Source organism: Balaenoptera physalus (genome assembly GCF_965194825.1).
Source record: "Balaenoptera physalus genome assembly, chromosome: 11".
NCBI classification, from domain to species: domain Eukaryota; kingdom Metazoa; phylum Chordata; class Mammalia; order Artiodactyla; family Balaenopteridae; genus Balaenoptera; species Balaenoptera physalus.
The window spans coordinates 107,089,331-107,115,289 of NC_138896.1; the positions used below are offsets into that span (position 1 = coordinate 107,089,331).

Consider the following 25,959-nt stretch of genomic DNA (forward strand, 5'->3'; position numbering starts at 1 on the left):
TTCCCAAACATTTACTAAATGTTGGGCACTGGGCATAAAGATGACCCCATACAGGATTTCCTACCTCTGGCACTCCAAGCAGGAATGGGGGGTGGGGATGGGAAAACAAATAAATATTTATAACGCTAGGTAGTAAGATTTATAATCTTACTATATAGTCTCCTTACCTGCCGCCAGCAGGACGGAGTGCATGAACTGGGACACTGTCTTCTGAAACCGCCTCTTGATCTCTGCCAGGGCCCGACTCATCTTAGACACCTTTTCATCCACGCTGCTGATTCTGCGGGTCATCTGGGGAAAGGCCAAGGGGAAGGGCATTGTCACCTGCCCCGCCAGGAGCCATCTGCCCAGCCCAGTGACCACAAGGCTTAGCCCTGGCTTAGAGGATGTGCCGCTCCTGCCTGGGACCCACCTCTCTCCCCTCAGCCCAGTGAATCCCCGCACACTGACCCAACCCACCTCAAACGTCCCCCCCAGGGAGGTTGGTTGCACTGGGCAGAACTGTTCCTTGCCTTGGACCCTCACCACTTTCTCTATGCAGCCTGAAGACAGAGGTTAGCCCTTTGTGAAGTGATCAGTTGTGTGGGAGCCTGTCTCCCCAGCCAGACTCTAAGCTCCTAGAGGACAAGGATCGGGTTTTGGTCTCCCTTGTGTCCAAGTGCCCATCGCACAGAAGGCACTCAATTAATGCCTGTTGCGCTATGAATTACTGGGTGGACAAACGCCTCTCTGGACGTTTGCTGCCTGTCTCCCTCTATTGCACAACCCACAGAACCCTCTTCACCCTGCTGGCCGCTCTCTGCTGAGAGACTGCCCTAGGCCAGGGTTACACAGACTGACTGGTCCCCATGGGCACCAAGGCCCAGGCCTCCGGCCTCAATTCAGGATTACTCCAAAGGGCCACACTGGCTCCAGAGCTACTATGGGACAGCTGAGGTCGCCCTGCAGTTCAACCTCTGCCTCTGCCGGGGCGAAACTAGGTTCAGATTCTGGAGTTAATGGTAATCAGGGTCTGACTTTTTCTTCAGGAAGGCGTCACAGACTTGCTGAGCTACCAGCAATCACTCCCCACGTTGAGCTTGCACATCTGCTCGTTCCTGTCCTTCTTGCTCTGGGTGCTGGTCACTTTTTACTTTCTTTATCCCTAAACTTCGTCAGCCCCTGAAGGCAGGGTCCATGTGGTCTGTATCTCCCACTTCACACAGAGGAGGTGTGAAATAATTTTTCATCTGCAGAATTGAAGCCTCAGGTGGAGAGAGCGGGGTGAGTGGTGGACAGACTTTCTGAAGAGCGATAAAGTCAGCCACGTGTCCCTCTTTGTCCTGCAGGCAGAGCTTCTGTAAAGGATGCCCCAATTAATAGCAAAGCCTCAACGATCCTTCTGTTTGTTGGCCCCAACCTCTGCCTCTGGGCTAATTTTATTTATTTATTTATAATTTATACGCAGTCTTGCTTCCCAAAAGGATCTGAGGCAGCACTGGGCTAATAAAGCATTTAAATTGAGGCATTTCCTCGCTTCCAAAGTGCTGCCTTGATAGAAAATTTAGTGAGGAGCCTGGCCGCAGGGCTATAAAAGCTGGGACTGCCATTCTGCCTGTCGCTCTGATGGGTGGTTCCTTCCAGGGTGATGGGTGTCTGGGGAAACCATTTAACAAGTTTTCCACTGACAGGGAGTGTGAGGGAAGAGGCCACCCTACTCCCACCCCTCAGCTTTCCTAGATGGCCACAGGTTTGCTGATGAGTGGGTGACAACCAGCTCCAAACATACACACACACACACACACACACACACACACACGACTGCAGTTGAATGGATTTTTAAAGTCCTAGGAGAGAAGTGTGGGATAGCTGGGTGGGCCTTTACACATCACTGTACAAATGGGGAAACCGAGGCCCAGCAAGGAAAGGGAAGGCCTAAGGCCACCTCCTAGCTGAGGCTCTCTGCCAGCCTCGAGATTTCACATAAAAATATTCCAAGATGCTTAATCTGGAAGCTAGGGTCAACATTTGGAAATCCTGTTACCCACAATAAGTCTTCATTTGTTGTTGTTTATCTAGTCAGAAGGTTGTAATATACAGTACACCATCCTGCTCTCTCAAACAGAAGAGGTTAAGACGAGGATGTTCTGGGGCAAAACAGTCTCCTTGGTCAACATCAACGACTATCCTCTAGAATGCGGTGGTTTTCAGAAGCTGTTTTAATGTATTTGTCTGTTTATCCCTACGCTAGATGTCTCCAAGATGGTTATGCTTTTTGAGTTACAATGTTCTTTTTAATAGATAACTTCCAGCCTCCTTCCACACTGTCAGCCTCTGCGAGCTTCCCTTAATGAGTACTCCACCTTTAGATCCCCACTGTTCAGTAAAAATATAATGCGAACTGCATGTGTGGCTTTAAACATTCCTGAAGCCACATTAAAAACATTCTCAGGGGACTTCCCTGGTGGCGCAGTGGTTAAGAATCCGCCTGCCAATGTAGGGGACACGGGTTTGAGCCCTGGTCCAGGAAGATCCCACATGTCGTGCAGCAACTAAGCCCACACACCACAACTACTGAGCCTGCACTCTAGAGCCCGTGAGCCACAACTACTGAAGCCCGCACGCCTAGAGCCAGTGCTCCACAGCAAGAGAAGCCACCGCAATGAGAAGCCCACGCGCTGCAACAAAGTGTAGTCCCCGCTCGCCGCAACTAGAGAAAGCCCGCGCGCAGCAACAAAGACCCAACGCAGCCAAAAATAAATAAATAAATAAAAACATTCTCAGAAGGTGAAATTAATTCTAATAACATATTTATCTAACCCAATACATCAAAAATATGATTACTACAACATGTAATCAAAATAAATGATCAATAAGAAATGCTACATTCTCTTTTCATACTAAGTCTTTGAAATGCAGCGTGTGCTTTCACTTCTAGCCCATCTCAGCCTGGAATTGTCACATTTCAAGTGCTCAATAGCCATTTGTGACTCATGGCTACCATATTGGACAGCACAGCTCTGGACCTCTGATTCTAGCTCTCTAAGGCTGCATTTAGCTAAGAAAACATAAGATGTGAATGACTGAGGGGCTTTCCGAGGCCAAGAGGACATGTTCAGTACATGGAACTTAGAGTGATTTCTCTCAGCTGTTCATGGGGGCCTTCAACTGCTTACGTCCTGGTTCTTAGCCATGTTCCAAATTTCAGAGATTACCAGGCAAGAGGTTGCCAGAAAAACGAAGCATTACTGCAATTTTATGTGAACAAAAATGTTTCTATTATCTACTGCCTTTGGTAAGTAAATGCACATTTTTAAAAATACAGTATAAAAAGGTTTTCAAGGAATGTAGACATGTGACCTCAAACATCCTGTGTACTTAGTCAGCCAACAATGACGTTTAGAGTAAGAGCATGGAACCAAATTGACAGAATGGACTCATCAATCAGCAGTCATCTCAGCCCTAATGGACTCAAAATCCTGGCGTTGTTTTGCTCTTTGGCATGAGGAGTGTAGGCTGAAGTCATTGGCATCTGAGTTTCCTGGGTGCTCAATGAGATCCCTTTAACGAACCTACCAGCTCCCTCAGCGCCCCTCTCTCCCGCGCACCACACCAGTCAAGCTGGATCACAAACCTGTGTTGATGCTTTTGCCCCTTCCATTAGACTGAAAGTATTTCAGAAACTAGAGGGAGTGAGGCTTCTTTCACTTTGACATCCCCAGCAGCCAATCCGGCACACGGCAGGTGCTAATACATGTTTATTGAATTAGCTAATCAACTAATGAAGTTGAAATGCTGCTGAAATGTAAGAGCAGTGAAAAAACAGGTGCAATGCTTCCCTCCAGGAAAAACACAGGTGTTCTCTGTGTCTTGTTTAGATAACATGGCTCTCCAACAAATGCCAGCCTCGTGTGTCCCCACGTAAAGGGGAGACATGGGGCTGGCTGCTCCTATGGGCTCTGTCAGCCCTGTGAGCCTATGAGCCTTCGGCATGTGGTGGCAAATGCCCTCACAGTGCAAATGCCTCCTTCAGAGTGACTATAGTTTATCAGCCAAACTGGGACACTTCTGAGAGTGAAAGGGATGCTACTAATAACTCCTGGGCTGATAGGCATAAACTGGGACTGGCCCCGGGAAGACTGGGAGGTGTGGTCCCCCCGCTCCCACTCCAAGGAGGCTTCCTGAGTGAGCCAATCCCCTGTGTGTAATGCCAGCGGCCAGTGCCACCAAGGAGCCCGTGGCCACCCCAGTCTCATGGTGAATGTCAACTATTCTCTTCCAGACTATAAACTCCTCGGGGATCAGGGACTTTGTCCCCTCATCCTCTCCATCTCTTTTCACAATGTTGACTCTGGACCAGGCACACAGTAGGATCCACAAAGACCCAGTGAATGAAGAACTGAGTTTCCAGACTCCAACACTGGCTCACCTACCCCCTTAGCAAGTGCTTCATTTGAAGCAGTCCCTGTGCTTCAGGGCAACAGTACCTGTAGGAATCACAGGGAATTCCCAGTTTGGTAGAGAAGGCTGGTTTGTAAATAAAGCAGTGTTGGAATGGAGGTGAGTCACGGCTGGGAGGGCTGAGCAAGGGGACAGGCAGGTTCTACCTGGGATGGGAAAGGGGGTGGTGGAGAGGGTCATCAACACATGGGCAGTTACTCTCTCCGGCATCATATCTCCCTTTTCTGGTAACAGCACCATGATTTTCCTTTAGGAACACACTTCTGCCTAATCGTTTGCCTAAGTGGTATACCTGGGGCTGATCACACCCCTCAGCTCCTGGGATGGACATGACCACTCGAGCCTGGCTAGTAAGAGCAACACACATACCTCACCACAGAGAACATTTCAGGTGCAGGCAGTAGATGGAGCCAATGATGTTGGTGTTGGCACCTCTACTGAAGTGCTTAGCAAAGAGAAGTCCTCTTTTTACTGGGGAGACCAAAGTTGGTAGAACAATAAGCCTGGAGAGGCTCATGACCATCTTGTCACCATAATAAGAGAAACTCCTTGAGAATAAAGCCAACAAAGAGGAAGGCAGAGCCAAGAAATGGGAAGATCTGATGGAATCCTTTGAGGGCCTGGATCCAGCCATGCCTGATGCTGCCTATCTACAGACTGACTTTTCAGTTTACTGAGCCAATACACTTTCTTTCCATGCTTAAGCTAGTCTGCAATGGATCCTGTCACACCTGAAAGACTCTTGATAGAAGTTTCACAGAGAAGGTGGTACTAAAGTCAGACAGTGAATGATGAGTAGAAGTCCATTAGGCAGGGAAAGAGGTGGGGCCTTGTATGGGTAGGGGAGCCAGGAAGAACAAAGGCATTCCAAAGTGACAATCCATGTTGAAACGCTCTGGGATCAGGCCTGGGTGACTGGTCTGCGTGCCTTACCCGTTTATCGTGTGATGTCCCGTGGGGACAGTTGTTGGCCGATACGGGGAGTGTTACTGTCTCATTCAGGGAGGTAAAGGTGACCATGATAGAATCCTGCCCTAGCACCGTCAGCTTCATTTGCTCATTCACCTGTGGATGAAGAAACCAGGACTCAGTGGATCCCTGCTTCTGTTGTCCCACCTACCCGTTCCTGACTGGGTAGGAGGGACAACAGAAAACCACAAAACCAAAACCCCTCTTGGCTTGGGGCTAAGAGAGTTGTAAGATCTTTCTGGTTATTATGCTAGAATCCTGTTTTCAGGGAGAACACATAAGAATTCCAATTTTTCTTTGAGGGATTAGCAGAAAAAGTAATGATGGTTCCTTACCCCTGCCCTTTCCCTTTCCAACCCAAACCTGTAACCAACTGTGAAGGAGACACAGGGATCCAACAGGCGAGTCAGCTTTGGTTCTGGTAGAGTTGGATAGGAGTCAGAAGCCAACACTGTCCCTGAATCTGACGCTGTGTCCACCCAGGCACCAGGTCTGACTAGGAAAGCACGCAGAACTACCTTGGCAGGGGGACCAGAACTCACCCCTCTGCAGATGGATGGGCAGATGGCAAAAGGGAACCCAGCCAGGGCCATGCCACACATGCTCATTCCCCTCTCCTGCAGTCACCAAATGTGTCACCACTCCTCCCCTGAGGAGGAGCCACCCTTTTTCATCACTTCCAAAAGGGTGGGATTTCCTAGGTAGCAGTCCCAGAGAAGAACACAGGGAGGGTGAGCTGCCCTTATAGCAACTGACTCCTTACTAAGAACTCTGTGGTCTGGAGTAAGTCCCAGTTCTGCCTCTGGTTAGCAAGCCACTGGGCCTCTCTGAAGCTCCCAATCTTCAATATCAGAGTCAAAATGCTCGTGCTAGGTTCAAATAAGATAAAGATTATGGAAGCGGCTTTCTAAACCACAAAGGCCCACACCAAACACGAGCAGATATTGTCAGGATGTGGCAGAGCAACGCACACGTAAGGCCCTGGCTGGTTCAGGTGTGCAGAGAGTTATTTATGCACAGTGGCCCCACCGGGGCCTGGGCGTCTGTAGCTCTACAGCCCCTGACCTACACGTGCCCCAGAACTCCTCGGAACTAAGAAAGTGCACTCCATCTTCACTCCTTCCATTTCCTTCTCGGATTCCACTTGCTGGTCCAAAGGTCCACACTCAAATTTCCTCACCACCCAGCCCCTTCCTCATTCTGTGCAGCCTCGGTGCTAGTCCCCTTCCACACCCTGAAAACATCTGATCCATGACCATCTTCCTGCCAAGTGTGTGACATCTTCAAACCTGTAGATCACTCTCACTCAAGAGAGACACTACCTGCTCCTGTTCTCCTTCTAGAGAGTGTAGAACAGAGCTGTGAGCTGTGGCTGGGAGCTCAAGCACTGTGGTTGGACACTTTAGGCAGGTTGCTTAGCTTCTCTGAGCCTGGGGACAATAACAGAATCTTTCTCTGGGGCACTAAGCAGATTTCACAGATAAAATAAGCAAAGGGCTTAGCTTGGTAGAGCTGTTTTTAATTATCTTGGCCCCTGGGTGGTTTCTCTTCCTCTTCCCAATGTCCCAGCGATGGTGCTCTATGAACTCAGCCACTGCTCATCTTCCTGGGAGTTCGTGAGCCACATGTATATCACGTGTATATCATCCCCAATCTCTCACTCTAGGTGAGGATCCCTGTCCAGAGAGAGATGTCCACTGAGCCCAATCAGCACATCAAAAACCATATGGGCCTCTGAGCCTCTCAGAAACTGCTTTGTTTCCACCCAGACACACACACTCCATGTGGAGTCATCTATAATTCCCTCTTCCTCTCATTTATCCCCTACAGCCCACTTCTGAATGCCACTGATTTATTTTACTGAAATGGTCCCTTTAAAAAATACTACTAATACCCTTCATCATGTCAAGTCTGGCTAGTAACTCCTTAACTAGTCTTTCTACTAGCTCCATCTGCTGATCCTTCCCTCTCCAGTCAGCCTTCCACATAAATGCTGGATGGAGCATACCAGCCCTCAGCTTAAAAACTAACCAGCTGATTATACTCCCAGCATAGCTGAGTCAGCTCCTAACAGGCTGATCCTCCCACAGAACTTGGAAAAAATACAAAAAACAACTACCCAAAGGCTCAGAAGAGTAAGCAAAAGCACGCAGATTTCGAAGAGTCAAAACTTAAAAGGATCAACATGGGATGAGTTCTTTCTGGCCCAAAGAACCAAAGGACAAAACGTGGGGTCACAGAAAAGTAAGGAGAGAATTACAGAAGGACAGAGAAATAGAGTCCCAAATGCTATGATTAAACAGTCCACAGCTTTGGCTGATCCCTGAACCATGTGTGAGCAGTGCAAACTCAAGGCAGTTTACTTCCAGGGAAACAGAAGACTGAACTGAGATTTGAGCTGCTGCCCACTGCGGGTGAGACAAAGTTAGCATTATGAGTCTAAACAAGCCCATTGCCTGTTAAAACAAAAAAATCAACACTCTTCAGAGAAATACATCAGAACTCAGAGACTCTAAAACATAACATCCACAATGTCAGCAATCCAAAATGACTCAACATGTGAAGAGCCAGTGAAGTTGAGCTGTTCTCAAGGCAACAAATAACCAATCCTGTCTGATACGTCCCAGATATTGAAATTACCAGACAAGGCTTTATAGCAGCTAACTTAACTATGCTCAATGAGGCAAAGGAAAATATATTTGTCATGAAAGAAAAATTAGGAAATCTCAGCAGAGAAACAGAAAATATAAAAAACCACTAAACAGAAATCATAGAGTTGAAAATAAATATCTGGAATTTTTAAACATCACAGGATTAGCATAACAGCAGAATGGAAATGACAGAATAAAGTCAGTGAATTTGGAGATAGATCCATGTAAATTATCCAATCTGAAAAGTAAACAGAAAAATATTGAACAATAACAAAAAGAACAGAGACTCAGGGACCTTTGGGACAACATAAAAGGTCTAAAATACATGTAATTGGAGTCTCAGAAGAAAAGGAAAGAGACTGGAGTGCATTTTTTCCCTAAAATGACGGCAGACGACTCCCCAAATTTGGTGAAAGATGTGAATTTACAGATTAAAGTAGCTCAGTAAACCCCAAACAGAATTTATATGAAGACAACCACACGCAGACACATCATAGTCAAACTTAGAAAACTAAAAGAGAAAATCTTGAAAGCAACTAGAGAGAATGAACAATGATTTGAATAACTACAGACTTCTCACCAGAAACTATGGAGGACAGACACAGTGGAACATCTTTAAAATGCTGATAGAAAAAAATGTCGACCAGAATTCCATATCTGGCAAAAATATTCTTTCATAAAGACCTTTTTCACATGAAAGAAAACAGAATTTGTTGCCAGAAGATCTCCATTTCAAGAAATGCTAAAGGAAGTTTTTCAGGATGAAGAGAAATGATACTGGAGGGAAACTGAATTTTCAGAGAGGAATGAAAATGCTGGGAATGATAAATATCTGGGCAGAAACAGACTTGCCACTGCAGCCTCCAAGACAGCATGCAAACTTCTCAGCATGATATCCAATGCCTCTCACCTCCACCCCCCTGACACATACAGCTCTTGTCTACTTTTCTTTCATGAGAAGCACTTGTGAACTTTTAACAATGCCACCCTGAGTCCCAACTCCAAGCCTTTACAGATGCTATTCCTCTATCCAGAATGCTCTCCCTCCTTCTTATCTGTATCTATGAGAATAATATGCACACACATTAATGTTACAACTCAAGGCCACTTGTGTTCCAGGCCACTCCTGACTGTACCAGCCCCTGTTGTGCATTTCTGTATGCAGCTCTAGGGAAGAGAACAATGAACTAAAACACGCTGCTGAAACACTTTAGTGTGTCAAAGCACCTTCCCCACCATTGTTTCATTTAGTTCTCACAGAAACAGTGTGAGGCAGGAGGGAGGCTTTTGTGACCCACCTTGTATTGATGAGTCACCAAGACTCAGAGAAGCTGAGTGGTTTTCAGAAAGCTGCACACCCAGGGTTTGGCAAAGCTGACACTAGTACTTGGCTCCTCAGACCCTCATCCCAGAGTTCTCTGTCCACTTGGCCATACTGACATATAACATACGGTGTCTGCCTGCAACCAATTTATAATCTTTTTGGATTGTAAACTTTCATACAACTATAAAAAGTTAAATAGTAAGGCAATAACTCAATACACCCCTGGACTGGGGATGCTGGACCTGGTCAAGCAATAGAAATACTTGTGAAAAACTACAAAATCCAGAACCCATGACAGACCAACTGAATCACAATCTCTCTAGGGCTGTGCCTGGGATCTATATTTTTGTTAAAGTCCCATGGGTGATTCTGATATGCAGCCACAACTGAGAACCTCTTCATTACATGACTAATTGTACAATGAGTGAAATTTGTCATTTCAGTCCAGATTACTTTTTTTTTTAAATTTATTTATTTTATTTTATTTTTTATTTATTTATGGCTGTGTTGGGTCTTCGTTTCTGTGCAAGGGCTCTCTCTAGTTGCGGCAAGTGGGGGCCACTCTTCATCGCGTTGCGCGGGCCTCTCACCGTCGCGGCCTCTCTTGTTGCAGAGCACAGGCTCCAGACGCGCAGGCTCAGTAATTGTGGCTCACGGGCCCAGTTGCTCCGCGGCACGTGGGATCTTCCCAGACCAGGGCTCGAACCCGTGTCCCCTGCATTAGCAGGCAGATTCTCAACCACTGTGCCACCAGGGAAGCCCCAGATTACTTTTTAATCCAGACAGTGGGCACTGGGAGAAGAGAGAAATGGGTGTGGACTGGAGTGCCATGAGGACAGGAAGTCTGAGTAGGGCCTTGAAGGAGGGAAAATTTGGATTGGCAGAGAGAGAAGATGTATTATATTTCAGGCCAGTGGGGTAGGAAGGGTGAGACATGTTCAAGGAATTAAATGTTTCTGAGCAGAGGTATGGTCTACAGGAATCGAGATATAAGAATGAGAATCCAGTGGTCAACGTAGAGGATGAACAGGAAGGGCATGAGACAGGATGCTTGAGCCCTACCACGAACTCTAACAGTGCTTCTGTCTGTAACTCTTTTTTTTTCTGTCTGTAACACTTACCTTGGGTGGATTCTATGTTCTGTGATCTTCCTCTGAATCCCAACCCTATGAGCTTGTCCTTCTCTCACAGCCCTTATACTTTTCTACCACATACTCTTATTATTCCCCTAGATTTCTGAGTTCCTTGAGGGGTATTGTCTATCTTTCTATCCCCTAGATTGGTGATTTTCAACAATGGGTGAGTTTTGCCTCCCAGAGACATTTGGCACTGTCTGGAGATATTTTTGGTTGCCACAACTAGGAGAGGGGGTACTCCTGGCATCTAGGGAGATACTGGTAAATATCCTACAATGCACAGTTATTACAAAGGATTATCCATCTCAAAATGTCAGTAGTTCCGGGGATGAGAAACTCTGCCATAGGTAAAGTGACAAGCACACTTATTTGCTTTATTAATATATTAAATGTGTTATTATTTAATATTAGTAATCAAACATTTATTATTTAATAACTCTTTGATGAATAGCTGAAAAACCAAATGAATGAAAAAAGGATTTGTGTCTATCAGCTTCCTTTAACTCTCAGATTTTTTTCTTTCACAGATAGTAAAACTATAAAAACAAAAACTGGGGATACCAACATAGAATTATTTTTCTTATTGCCACACATAGGCATTAAAAATAAAACTATCAACTACTGTAACAGTTACTTCCTAAAATAAAGGACATTTTAACTATAAAATATAATATCATTAATAATAAAAATAAAACAGGAAGCATATTACCAAGAAAGGTCAATACAGCAGCCAACAGTTGCTGTAGGCTGGTGAAAAGTTCACTTCAGCCAGCCCTGGACCACTGCCCATCAACGTGGGAACCTCTGAGATTACAAGCTCCTTGAGGCTAGGGCTCCTGTCATACAGGGAGCCCTCTGGCCCTTAATGCTGGGCAGCCCAGTGGCAAGCCTCACCTCTGCTGCCCACCCTTACCTTGTATTCCAGGGAGAGCAAAGTCTCTGTCTTGGAGGTCCAGCTCCACTTGTGGACTACATAGCCCTTGTAGTCATTGGTGGTCCCACCTTCCTCATCCAAGACCAAGACGTATGGGCAGCTAGGAGAGATACGTAAATGAGGAGCTTCCTCCAGGTCCCGGAAGGAAGCCCCCACCACTACAGGCTATAGGCAGGCAGGGCTCTGAGACTCTGCCCCAGCTGGAGGAACTGTGGACTCTTGCAGGTGGCCCTACTTACCCCGCCTAACATGGTCTGATGTCCCTTCACACCTGTTGATGCTACTGGGGAGTCTGTTGGGAAGGTCAGATCTGACGGAGATGGTGCAGGCTCAGGCCAAACCCAAGGGGGAGAGAAATGGAATGTGTGCCCGTAGCCCAGGAGCCTGAGCATATAAGAGCTCAGGCACCAAAATGGGAAATGGAACATCTATCACATGAAAGTAAGTCAATCCCTCCAAGAACAGTTCCTTAGGAAAATCAGACAAAATCAACATTTGGCTGCCAAGAATATGTGCTACCCATGACCTCTCCTTCACTGCTTCCTAGTATAAAACACTTCTCTCCCCTAAAGAATTCTTCCATGAATCTAGCTAACAGTGAAGATCTTAGTGCTCTGGGGGGAACAAGTGGAGTAGGACTTGGGGAATTTCCCTTCTCATTGGCTATGACATGAATGCAGCAAGTAAGGAAGGGCCTCAAAGCACCTATGTCCCTACAGGCACTGCTTTGGCCCTGCCACACCGTCTTCCTAGACCTCTGGACACCGCCTGGTCCATCTTTTTCCCAGGGGCTCCTACTTTCCACCTCAGTGTCCCACTTTGTCACCCTCAGAGATACTTCCATGGGGCCAAGATTTCCCCAACCGACTCACCGGGCCTTCAGGTTGTAGTGAACACAGCCTTGGCCTTCAGCATTGAACATGGCCAGGAAGGAGAAGCTGGGTGTGTCATTAAACAGGCAGGTGATGGCTCTTCCCCTGCAGCATGTGGGGATCTGACACACAGCGATGTTTCCGGAGGGATAGCTGGCAGAAATTGTTAAGTAGAACTAACAGAAAACTCTCAGGGTTCTGCTCTTAGGTGCCTCATGGAAAGCAAGTCTACATGTCAGTGTTTTAGCTGTTTGGTACATCATTCCCAGTCTTCTGCACTTTGCATAAGTAACAACTAAATGACTATGAAACCAACCATGCCCTGGGTGCTTCCCTGTATCCTCTTTCTACTCCTCACAACCACCCTGTGGTAGGTACTATTACCTTCATCTCATGGATGAGTAGGGTTTCCCTGCATGTAAAGGGTTTCCTGGGATGCAGGACTTTCAGTGATAAAACCAGGAAAGTCCCAGACAAACCAGGGTAAGTTATTCACCCAACAGATGAGGAATCCAAGGTGAAGAGAAATGATCTGCCTTACATCACACCACAGGAAGTGGCAGAGCCAGTATCTGAACTCTGAGGCCAGAGATGTTTCTAATGCTGTTAGGCTGCTTCCCCTTCTTACCAATCTAGAAGAGTAGACAATGTCTCCCTGTTCATTTCCTACTAAGGAGGCTGCAAGGAGCACTGGTCCTGACTAAAACAGATATGGTGTGGGCAGCTACTATCCTTTTTGCAGGAATTTCAGAAGTGCCCCAGATAGGAAGAATTTCAGTGGTCCTACAATCCACTCCTGGGCATATATCCAGAGAAAACTATAATTCAAAAAGATACATGCACCCCAATGTTCACTGCAGCACTATTTACAATAGCCAAGACATGGAAGCAACCTACATGTCCACCAACAGATGACTGGATAAAGAAAATGTGTTATATACATACACACACACACACACACACACACATACACGATGGAATATTACTCAGCCATAAAAAAGAATGAGATAATGACATTTGCAGCAACATATAGGACCTAGAGATTAACATACTAAGGGAAGTAAGTCAGAGACAAAGACAAATATCATATGATATTGCTTATATGTGGAACCCTAAAAAAATGAACTTATTTACAAAACAGAAATAGACCCACAGACATAGAAAACAAACTTATGGTTAAAAGGGGAAAAGTGAGGGGAGGGATAAATTAGGAGTTTGGGGTTAATGTATACACACTCCTATATGTAAAATAGATAACCAACAAGGACCTACTGTATAGCACAGGGAACTATATTCAATATTTTATAATAACCTATACTGGAAAAGAATCTGAAAAATTATATATATATATATACACACACACACACACACACACACACACACACACATAACTGAATCACTGTGCTGTATACCTAAAACTAACACAACATTGTAAATCAACTATACTTCAATTTTTTTAAATTTAAAAATAAACAAACAAATTAATTAATTAATTATTATTTATTAAACCAAAAAAAATAAAATTCATTAGATGGATTTAGCAGCATGCTGGAGCAGTAGAAGAAAAATATCAGTGAACTTGAAGACAGAACAATTGAAATTATCCAGCTTGAGGAGCAAAACGAAAAAAGAATGAAGAAAAATGAACAGAACCTAGGAGACCTGTAGGACACCACCAAGTAGACAAATATATACATAACAGGAGTCCCAGAAGAAGTGAGGGGACAGAAAGAAATAATGGTTGAAAACTCCTCAATTTTTATGAAAGATATGACTCTATACATTCAGGAAGATCAACAAACTGCAAGTAGGATAAATTCAAAGACAGCCATGTTATTATCGAACTGCATAAAGACAAAGAATCTTGAAAGCAGCAAAAGAGGAGACTTGTCATGTACAAGGGATCCTTAATAAAATTAGTGGCCAAGTTCTCATCAGAAACCAAGAAGGCCAGAGGTACTGGGATGAAATATTTAAAAAGTTGGAAAAAAAAAAAGCTATCAACCAAGGCTTCTATATTGAGTAAAACTATTCTTCAAAAATGAAGGAGAAATTAAGATTTTTCCAGATAAACTAAAGCTGACAGAGTTCACCACTAGTACACCTGCCCTACAAAAAATGCTAAAAGGATTCCTTAAGGCTGAAATGAAAAAACACTTGACAGATTTTTAAGTCTTTTGTCATTTACAGACAGTTCTGGGTGTACTCTGATGATTTTGCAAATATGTTCCTATAAAAGGGTTTCATCTTCAAGAAATTCATGGAAAAGACTCTGACAAGTACAGGTTTCTGGTAACTGACTGTACTGCTGAACTGAATGAATAAGCATTTTCAGAACTCTGATGAAAAACTGATGAACTCATAAAAGTGCTAACAAAAGATCAAGATGAAAAAAAACAATTAATTACATGGGACTGAGTGAACTGATGAGGATGAGTATAATTTTTGTGACTTTCTGTCTGAATTTAAAAAAAAAAAAATTCCACAAGGACTCAGAGGCAAAGAATATACAAATGAATTTTCACTGCAAAGTAAAGGAGCTGTTACAGTGGAGGATTACTGGACTGAATGTCAATATTATGACATAGTATGAATGTGTTTCATGTTTGGTAATTGCAATCACTGTTGCTTTTGTTGTGGTCATCCATGTACAATGCTTGGTGTCAGTCTATTTATCTCTTGTAAAAATAAAATACAGTGTGTGTGTGTGGAAAAAAAAAACAAAAAAAAAACACTTGACAGTAACTCAAAGACAAACAAAGGAAAAAAGAACACCAGTAACGGTAACTACATAAGTAAATATAAAATTCAGTATTATATTATTATTTTGTTTATAATTCCTTTTTTCCTATATGATTTGAAAAAACAAATGCATAAAACAATACTTGTAAATCTATATTAATGGCAATGTATATATAAAGAGTTAATTTCTGTTAACAACAAAATAAAGGAGGAGGAATGGAGCTGTATAGGAGCAGAGTCTTACATGCTACTGAGGCTAAGTTGGTCTTAACTCAAACTAATATGTTGTCAAATGTAATTAGTTTCTTCAGGCTGCTGTAACTAAGTACCACAAACTGGGTGACCTGAATAGCAGAAATTTATTCTCTCACAGTCTGGAGTCTAGAAGCCTGAAATCAAGGTGCTGATAGGGCCATATTCTTGGAGGCTCTGGGGAAGAACACTCCCTTGCCTCTTCCTATTTTTGGTTACCAAGAATCTTTAGCATTCCTTGGTTTATAGATGCATCATTCTAACCTCTATCTCAGTCATCACGTGGTGTTCTTCCCTGTGTGTGTGTCTGTTTTCTCTTCTTATAAGGACAACAGTGGATTAGGGCTCATTCTAATCCAATATAACTGCATCTTAATAATTATATCTGCAAAGACCCTATTTCTAAATATGGTCATATTCTGAGGTTCCAGGTAAACATAAATTTTTGTTAGACATTATTCAACCCATTATACCAGGGGAACGAATAAGAAAATAACTAGAAAGTGTGGAGAAAAGGAAATCAGAGAGCTACCATATAATCCAGCAATCCCACCCTTGGACATATATCCAGAGAAAAACATGGTTCGAAAGGATACACACACCCCAATGTTCACTGCAGCACTGTTTACAATAGCCAAGACATGGAAGCAACCTAAATGTCCACTGACAGATGAATGGATAAAGATGTGGTACATATATACAATGGAATATTACTCAGCCATTAAAAAGAATGAAATAATGTCATTTGCAGCAACATGGATGGACCTAGAAATTATCATATCAAGTGAAGTAAGTAGGACAGGGAAAGACAAATATCATGTGATATCACTTATATGCTGTATCCAAAAAGAAAAAATGAAAGAAATGAACTTATTTACAAAACAGAAATAGACTCACAGACTTAGAAAAGGAACTTATGGTTACTGGAGAGAAGGGTGGGAGGAGGGATAGATTGGGAGTTTGGGAATGACATGTACACACTACTGTATTTAAAATAAAATGCCTTGGGACTACCCTGGTGGCACAGTGGTTAAGAATCCACCTGCCAATGCAGTGGACACAGGTTTGATCCCTGGTCCGGGAAGATCCCACACACCACGGAGCAACTAAGCCCGTGTGCCACAACTACTGAGCCTGCACTCTAGAGCCTGTGAGCCACAACTACTGAGTCCACGGGCCACAACTACTGAAGCCCGTGCACCTAGAGCCCGTGCTCTGCAACAAGAGAAGCCACTGCAATGAGAAGCCCATACACCGCAACAAAGAGTAGCCCCCATTTGCCACAACTAGAGAAAGCCCGTGCACAGCAACAAAGACCCAATGCAGCCCCCACAAATAAATAAATAAAAATAAAATGCCTTTCCATGAAAAAGAAAGAAAACAGCAAAATGGCAGAATTCAGTCCTCCCATATCATCAATTACTTTAAATATAAATGGATTAAACTCTCCAAAGGCAGAGATCTGCCAAATGGACAAAAACAAAACAAAACATATTACTCAACTATATGCTATCTACAAGAGACTCACTTTAGATGCTAAGACACAACCAGGTTGAAAGTGAAATGATGGAAAAGGATATTCCATGCAAATAGTAACCAAAAGAAAGGTGGCTATATTGATATCAGACAAAATAGACTTTAGTAAAAATTTTTACAAGAGACAAAGAAGGACATTATGTATTGAGAAAAGGGCTAATACCTCAAGAAGATATAACAACTATAGACGTATAAACACCTCACAACAGAGCCCTAAAATATATAAAGCAAAAATGCACAGAATTAGAGGAAGAAATAGTTCTACAATAAGAGAGACTTCACTACCTTACTTTCAATAATGGCTAGAAAAACTAGACAGAAAATCAATCAAGAAACAGAGGACTTGAACAATAGTATAAACCAACTAGACCTACCAGGCATATACAGAACATTCCACTTGACAACAGGAGAATACACGTTCTTCTCAAGTTCACATGGATTGTTCTCTGGTTTACACAGTATGTTAGGCCACAAAACAAGTCTCAATAAATTTTCAAAAGACTGGAACCATAAAGAGTATATTCTCTGACAACAGAATGAAACTAGAAATCACTGGCAGAGGAAATTTAGAAAATTCACAGACAGGTGGAAATTAAGCACACACTTTTAAACAACTAATGGATAGAGAATAAATCACAAGGGAAATCAGAAAATACTTTGAGATAAATGAAAACAAAAACACAAAATACCAAAACTTATGGGATCAGGTGAAAGCAGTACCCAGAGAGAAATTTATAGCTATAAATATTCATATTATGACAGTCTCTAGGTCCAATCCATGTTGCTGCAAATGGCATTATTTCATTTTTTTATACAGCCTAGAGATTGTCATACTGAGTGAAGTCAGACAGAGAAAGACAAATATCATATGATATCACTTATATGTGGAATCTAAAAAAAATGGTACAAATGAACTTATTTACAAATAGAGTCACAGATGTAGAAAACAAACTTATGTTACCAGGGGTGAAACAGGGTGGGGGGCAGGGATAAACTGGGAGATTGGGATTGACATATACACACTACTATATAAAAAATAGATAACTAATAAGGACCTACTGTATAGCACAGGGAATTCTTCTCAATACTCTGTAATGACCTATATGGGGAAAGAATCTGAAAAAGAGTGGATATAGTAAATCAACGATACTTCAATTTTAAAAAAGATAAAAAGATTAAAAATTAAAAAAACCAAGAGTGGATATATGTATAAGTGATTCACTTTGCTGTACAGCAGAAACTAACAACATTGTAAATCAACTACACTCCAATAAAAATTTTTAAATATTCATATTAAAGGAGAAGAAAGATCTCAAATCAATAACCCAACCTTCCACCGTAATGAACTATAAAAAGAACAGTAAAGTAAAACTAAAGCTACCAGAGGAAGGAAATAATAAAGATTAGAGAAAAGAAAAACAAAACAGAGAACAGAAAAAACAATAGAGAGAACTGACAAAACCCAAAACTGGTTCTTTGAAAAGATCTGTAAAATTAACAAAACTTCAGCTACACTGACTGAGGGGAAAAAAAAAAAAAAAAAAGGAAGACTCAAATTCCTAAAATCAGAAATGAAAGTGGAGACATTACTACTGACCTTACAGAAATGAAAAAAGATCATAAGAGAATTATATGAAGATCTGTACCTCTACCAGTTAGGTAACCTAGTTGAAAAGGACCAATTTCTAGAAACATGCAAAGCAAAGTTGCAGGATACAACATCAACACATAGAAATAAGTTGTCCTTCATGAACATGGAATGTCTTTCCATTCATTTCAGTCCTCTCTATTTCAGCAATATTTTGTAGTTTTCAGTGTACGAGTTTTACACCTCCTTGGTTAAATTTATTCCAAAGTATTTTATCCTTTTTGATGTTATTGTAAATGGTATCATTTCCTTTTGTTTATTGCTTTTCTATTGTAGTTGTTGCTCATATAGCATTTCAGATCATTTGTTCCCGGTGTTCATGGATTGGAAGAATTAATTTTTTATTTTTAAGAATTAATATTGTTAATGGCAATGCTCCCCACAGTGATCTACAGATATTGGGTTGACCAAAAAGTTTGTTTGGGTTTTTCTGTAACATCTTAGGGTCTTTTTGGCCAACCCAATACAATGCAATCCCTACCAATCCCATCAATCTTTTTTGCAGCAATGGAAAACTTGATCCTAAAACTCGTACAGAATTGCAAGGGTACCCAAATAACCAAAATAATCTTGAAGAAAAGAATAAAGATGAAGGACCCACACTTATTGATTTCAACACTTACTACAAAGTGATAATAAAACAGTGTGGTACTGGCATAATAGACATATATATCAACAGAACAGAATTGAGTGTCCAAAAATAAGCCCATATATCTATGGTCAATTGATTTTCAACAAGGGCGACAAGACCATTCAATGAGGGAAAGAATAGTCTCTTCAACAAATAGTGCTGGGACAATTGGGAACCACATGCAAAAGAACGAAGTTGGACCCTTACTCATACCATATGCAAAGATCAACTGAAAAATGGATCAGAGATCTAGACGTAAGAGCTATAACTATAAAGCTCTTAGAAGAAAACAGAAGAATAAGGAATAGTTTCTTAGTTATAAAATCCAAAAAAATAGAAAAATTGGACTTCATCAAAATTTAAATCTTTTGTATATCAAAGGATGCTATCAAGAGTATGAAAAGACACACCTCACAGTACAGGAAAAAAATATGCAAATCATGTATCTGATAAGGGCCTAGTATCCACAATATAAAAAGAACTCTCACAACTTAATCAAAAAATGGGCAAAAGACTTGAATACACATTTCTACAAAGAAGATTATACAAAGAAGGCACATGAAAATGCTCCTAATCATTAGCTATTAGGGAAATGCAAGTCAAAACCATGACAAGATATCACTTCACACCCACTAGAATGGCTGGAATTTAAAAATTGGAAAATATCAAGTATAGTCAAGGATGTGGAGAAATTGAAACCCTCACACATTGCTGGTGGGAATGTAAAATGGTGCAGCCACTTTGGAAAACATTCTGAATTTTTTCATAATAAGTTAAATATAGAATTATCATATGACCCAGTAATTCCACTCCTAGGTATAGACCGAAAAGAAATGAAAACAGTGTGCAAATACAAACTTCTCCAAGAATGTTCATAGCAGCATTATTCACACTAGCCAAATGGTGGGAGCAATCTAATGTCCATAAATGAAAGAATGGATTTTAAAAAGTGGTATATCCATACAATAGAATATTAGCCACAAAAAGGAAGGAAATTCTGACACATGCTACAACATGTATGAATCTTGAAAACATTACGTTAAGTGAAGGAAGCCAGGCATAAAAGGCCCCATATTGTAAGATTCCATTTATATGAGATGTCCAGAATAGGCAAATCCATAGAGACAAACAGATTGGTGGTTGCCCCTAGGGGTAGAGGGAAATGAGGAGTGACCAATTAATGGGTATAGGGTTTTCTTTTGGGGTGAACTCAATAGAGGAGTTGGTTGCACAACACTGTAAATGTGCTAAATACCACTAAATTGTACAAATTAAGAGGACTTTATGTCATGTGAATTTCACCCCAATCAAAAAAACAAAAGGAGGGAATTCCCTGGAGGTCCAGTGGTTAGGACTCTGTGCGCCCACTGCCAAGGGCTGGAGTTCGATCCCTGGTCGGGGAACTGGGAGAACAGATGCATACTACAACATGGAAGAACCTCGAAAACATTATGCTAAGTGAAAGAAGCCAGATAAAAAGGCCACATACTGTGTGACTCCATTTATATGCAATGTCTGGAATAGGGAAATGCGTAGAGACAGAAAGCAGATGAGCAGTTGCCAGGGACTGTGGGGGAGGGGAAATGGGGAGTGACTGCTTAATAGGTACAGGGTTTCCTTCTGAGTTGATGAAAAAGTGCTGGAAACTAGACAGTGGTGATGGTTGTACAACACTATGAACGCCACTGAATTGTACACTTCAAAATGCTTAAAACGGTAAATGTTATGTGCATTTTACCATATTAAAAAAATGTGCACCTCACAGCAGTTCTGAGTGCTCAACAAATCCCTAAAGGAACAGCACTTAGCACAGTACTGGGCACATGGTGATTATGGTTTGTTTTTAATGTGGTGAGTTTGTATCTTTGTATGAAAAAAGGACTTGAGGGAAGTTTGACAGGAGACTCAGCCATTGAAGACAGAGATCCAAGGAGATGCTGACAGCCCAAATGAAAGGGATGCCGGGATGGTTCTGGGGTCTGACACTGACCAGTGCAAACCCACTGGGGCTTGGAGCTTTTTGGCAATCCAAGGGCAGACACATCACTTCTACCTGCGAGTTTTGCCCAGCAGTCTCCGTGAAGACAGAATTAGCTGCCGAGTCCAGGGTTCTGTGGAACCCATGAGGGAGGGAAGTGCCTCCCAAACATCTTCTCTACTCCAGAGGGATCCAACACCTGCACGTGTGTTTTGGCCATTTGATCACAGTAACACAGATGCTGTCCTTCAAGATCACTGGGTCCAACTTCCTCACCTTATAATGGAGAGAAGTGAGGCCCAGAGAGATGGAATGGCTTGTGCAGGGTCACCAAGAAGAACTGGGCCTAGAACCCAGGCCTCTTGGGACTCCCACAGCGGAAATACATTAATGACCAAGATCACTGGGGTCTGAGTCAAGCGCACCAGCATCGATGGCCTGAGGCCTGGGGTGGTCCCAGCAGGGGGTCCTTGGGATTCTGTGGCAGGCGAGGGAACACGGATCCCAGCAGGCTGGGCTGCAGTACCTTGATCCCCTGATCTACACTTGCCCACCCCTCTCTGGTCCTGCCAATAGCAACCTAATTCACAGACACAGCTTCACGAGCTCAGAGCGATGGTCCCATTCAACGCAGTGTGGAGTAAGAAAACGGGGGAGAGGGAGCCCCATGACCCCTGTGAGCAGCAGCTGCCTGGGAAGGTGTGTGGTGAGTCCAATGCACAAGGTGCCCCGGAAGCAGGGCTGAGCAGAGGGTAATGAATGCACTCATTTATGGTCAGAGAAACAATAGGACTCCTTTGACATGCACTGCAATTCTGAATTCCCAGTTCAGTGGAGAGGAGGCCAAAGGAAGCGAGGGGGGCCCTGGCCAGGCAGGCCTGCTGGACCGCCTGTTGAGACAGCACAGAGAGCCACCTCCCTCTAAGGTAAAGTGGTACATTCACTCCATTCCACTAATCATTGCATATAATACTCGATAAACATCTGTGAATGAAGAAAGCAATCTGACTCCATTCATGCTAAAATATGCATAACTCTCAGCCTTTACCCTGCACGTTAGAAATCTTAGTTTTCCTCAGTCTAGGGTTCTTGTCCATGGACAAGCTTTGAAGGTCTGCAGACCCCCTGCAATCACAGGAAATGTTTTACATTCATGTGTATCAGTTCATATTTCTAGGAAGAGAGTCTATAGCTTTCACCAGATTCTCAACGAGAAAATGTGTCCCGTTGTGCCACTCACACACCCCAAGGTTGGGACCCAGCTGCCCATATGCTCATGAATACCAACAGACCTCAGCTGCAGAGCAACCCGAGCATGTGCCAGGCAGGGTATCTGCAGTGCGGGTTAGACTCCAAATACATGGATCTTGGGGGCAAAGTATGCAAGAACCACAGGGCTTACCCGTTGAGACTGGGACAGAAGGACAAAGACCCCCCGCCCCCGGATGAAGGGTCTCCTATCACCTTCTCTCGGCTAAAGATGAATTGTTCTGTGTCTCCAACCTCTTCCCACCTGGGAGAGCCTCGAAGGCAGGGACTGCTGCTGTACCCCCAGCCCGCACTGACACGCGATCACAGATAGTCAGGTTCAGTACGTCCTGGTTGATCAGGACTGAATTTGAGGCTTGACTCTTGGTACTTCTTCTCTGACCTGGACAAACTCTTAATACCCCAGAGGACCCATCACCAGGCTTCTCTGACCAAATGAAAAGTCAAAGGAAACACTCTGGCTTTGTCAAAGCCTGGAGTTCTCTGGGCTGAGCTGCTGGGGAGAAAGGGAAGCACCAAATAAAAGGATACTAAACGAAGGAGGACCCATCATAGAAGGTGTAATGCAACTTGATGGCCTTCTTGGGTGCCTTCCACTCCTGAGAATGCCGGCCCCAGTGAAGATGATGGGCAGGAGGTTGGTGAGGGGTGGGGGTGGAAGTCTGAGCACCTGGAGGGTGAGGATGGTGGGCGCCTGGGGTCTGAGCGTCCCCTTTGGGGGTCGACATTAGATTAGGGGGCACCTTTGCCCTGTAGTTGCGTAAGATCATGGGGTAGAAGATATTCCTCCCTTTCCACGAGACCCTTTCGGCTTCTCTGCAGGGAAGGAGACCAACATATTTTCTAGCCACTCGCCTCTCACTCACCAGGCTCTCTGCAGCCCCTCCCCAGCTCCCGAGACTCCCATTCCATTTCCCTGTCCCCAAAGTACCTGTCCCTACCCAACCCCTCATCCTTACAGGCAATGTTTTTAGGAAGAACTGGGAAGGTCCCCATACCCCTTTGAGACCGGCCCTGGCCTGATTTCCACCTTTTGCACAGGGGTGGGGACCCATGGAACGGAGCTGCGTGTGGAATGGGGTGGCAGAGCTGGAGGCTTTGATCACCTCCCAATCCTGAGCTTACAAAGGAAGACAGCTTCCTTCTGGAATGTCACAGTAAGGAGCAAACTGGGTGGCTGCCCTCTACGCATATTCTACAGCTGCAGTGACAGTGGCCTGGGAGCCCCAGGACACATATATGCTTAGATGTGACTAGGTTTGAAATCCTTTATGGCCCATGGTCCGGGCCTTTGGAGAAATGCAGATTCACTTGCTAGGACTTGTGGGACCCACAAAATCATAAATACCATTAATCACCCATGTCAGTATTTTTTGTTTGTTTTGAGAGCTGTTTCTTTTTTTCTAAGAGAACATCTGACAAATTATGTCAGGAAATAAACATTCTTAACTGTAAGGGTGTGTAAACTTTAAGAAGCCATGCAAAGGGGTCTCACCAGTGAGGAGGCAAAGAACATTGTCCTGGGACAGGCCCACTGAGCTGTGGGACCTCAGACAATGCCTTACCATGTGCTTGGGGTACCTCAGTTTCCTCATCTGTAAAACGGGCATAAACCTGCCTTCCTCATAAGGTCACAGTAGGACTGAAAAGGACTGTGAATGTGGAAGGACTAGGGACGTGTGTGTGAGGGACGACTATCACCCTGTCACTGTGGCTGGGGGCACTGGGTAGCCGACATGTCCGTGATCCCCCTCCACGCACACACAGGCCGTGCCCTCCTCTCCCATCCGCCCCCAGCCACTAAGGTGCTCACATAAGGCGACACATCTCCTGCAGCTTCTCCCGGGCTTCAGGGCAGGGGTCGCTGAACTCGATAACCTCAGAGGCAGAGGTTCCCGCTCCTCGTTGGGGGGATGTCGAGACTACTTCTTCCAAATCTTTGGGTTTGCCTGTAGTTGGAGATGAAGAGATTAGGGAGGGTTTTAGAAAATGGTTTCTCAAGACGTCATGTTCACCTGGGGTGAGGGGGCAGGGAGAGCAGGAGAGCTGCATCCCTTGAGAATCAAAATAACTGTGGGAATCATTTACGCTTCCAGGGACAAGAATCCCCAGCAGGTCACTTATGAAACAGAGGCGGCACTCTGTGAGTCAACCGAGTGTGTGTCAGGAACACTCATGCAGAGTGATGAATCCAGCCACATTTCCCCAAGGGCGGCCTGGTCCTGGGTGGAGAGAGCACACACGTGGCTGTGGTGGATGCAGAAGGGATTCCCTTGTGACACTTCTGACTTAAGACAAAAAGTCCCAATTCCATCTCAATAGCTCAAGCAAGGGCTTCAACACTTCTCTGATGCTGGCTTATCTCGGCCTTTGGCAGAGGGCAGAGTGTATCAACTGGGACTCAGACTGTGATGTTTTGGGAGTTTTTGTGTGTGTTTGTGGTAAAATACGTATAACAAAAATTTACCAACTTAATTTTTAAGAGGCAAGTTCAGTGGTATTAAATACATTCACAGTGTTGTGCAACCGTTATCACCATCTATTCCCATAACTCTTTTTATCTTATAAAATTGAAACTCTGTAACAATAACCCTCCATTCTCCCCTACCCCCAGCCCCTGGCAACTGCCAATCTACTTTCTATCTTTACGATTTTGACTACTCTAAGTACCTCCTATAAGTGGAATCATACAGTATTTGTCTTTTTTGTGACTGGTTTGTTTCATGTAGCATAATGTCCTCATGTTTCACCCATATTACAACATATTGCAGAATTCCCTTCCTTTTTAAGGCTATATAATATTCCATTATAGGTATAGACCAAATCTTTCTTTTCAGTTTTTTAAAATATTTATTTATTTGGCTGTGCCAGGTCTTAGTTGTGGCACTCAGGATCTTCATTGCGGCGTGCAGGATCTTTTAGTTGTAGCATGCGGCATCTTTTAGTTGAGGCACGTGGGATCTAGTTCCCTGAACAGGGTTCGAACCAGGGCCCCCAGCATTGGCAGCACAGAGTCAACCACTGGACCACCAGAGAAGTTCCAGTGATTGACTTTTACATGTTGAACCATGCTTGCATTCCAGGAATAAATCCTGTTTAGTGTCATGTTGTATAATCCTTTTATTATGCTGCCGAATTCTGTTTGCTAATATTTTGCTAAGGATTTTTGCATCAATGTTCATCAGGTATATTGGTCTGTAGTCTTCTTCTAGTGTCTTTGGCTCCAATATCAGGGCAATATTGGCCTCACAGAATGAGTTGGGAAGTGTTCCCTCTTCAATTTTGGGGAAAAATTTTAGAACGATTGGCATTAATTCTTCTTTAAATGTTTGGTAGAATTCATCATTGAAGTTATCAGGTCCAGGGATTTTCTTTGTTGGGAGATTTCTGATAACTGATTCAATCTCTTACTATTTATAGGTCTAGTTCAAATTTTCTATTTCTTCATGATTTAGTCTAAGTAGGTTTTGTGTTTTAGGAATCTGTCCACTTCATGTAGGTTATCCAATTTGTTGGAACACAGTTAGTTGTTCATAGTACTCTATGATAATCCCTTTCATTTCTGTAGAATCAGTAG

The 25,959-nt window shown here is 43.5% G+C and overlaps 1 protein-coding gene across 1 annotated transcript in view; it reads right to left on the reverse strand.

Annotated features, from left to right (window-relative positions):
* The window catches only part of LOC309638022 (uncharacterized protein C3orf20), an 89,048-nt gene that overhangs the window by 43,398 nt on the left and 19,691 nt on the right, over positions 1 to 25,959 (reverse strand). The window contains exons 5-10 of the mRNA XM_082413461.1: positions 24,196 to 24,331; positions 22,914 to 23,198; positions 12,327 to 12,479; positions 11,434 to 11,554; positions 5,374 to 5,505; positions 168 to 291 (exon numbers count right to left, since the gene is read on the reverse strand). Of these exons, the coding sequence (XP_082269587.1) occupies positions 168 to 291; positions 5,374 to 5,505; positions 11,434 to 11,554; positions 12,327 to 12,479; positions 22,914 to 23,198; positions 24,196 to 24,331 (951 nt within the window). The remainder of the gene's footprint in view (positions 1 to 167; positions 292 to 5,373; positions 5,506 to 11,433; positions 11,555 to 12,326; positions 12,480 to 22,913; positions 23,199 to 24,195; positions 24,332 to 25,959) is intronic.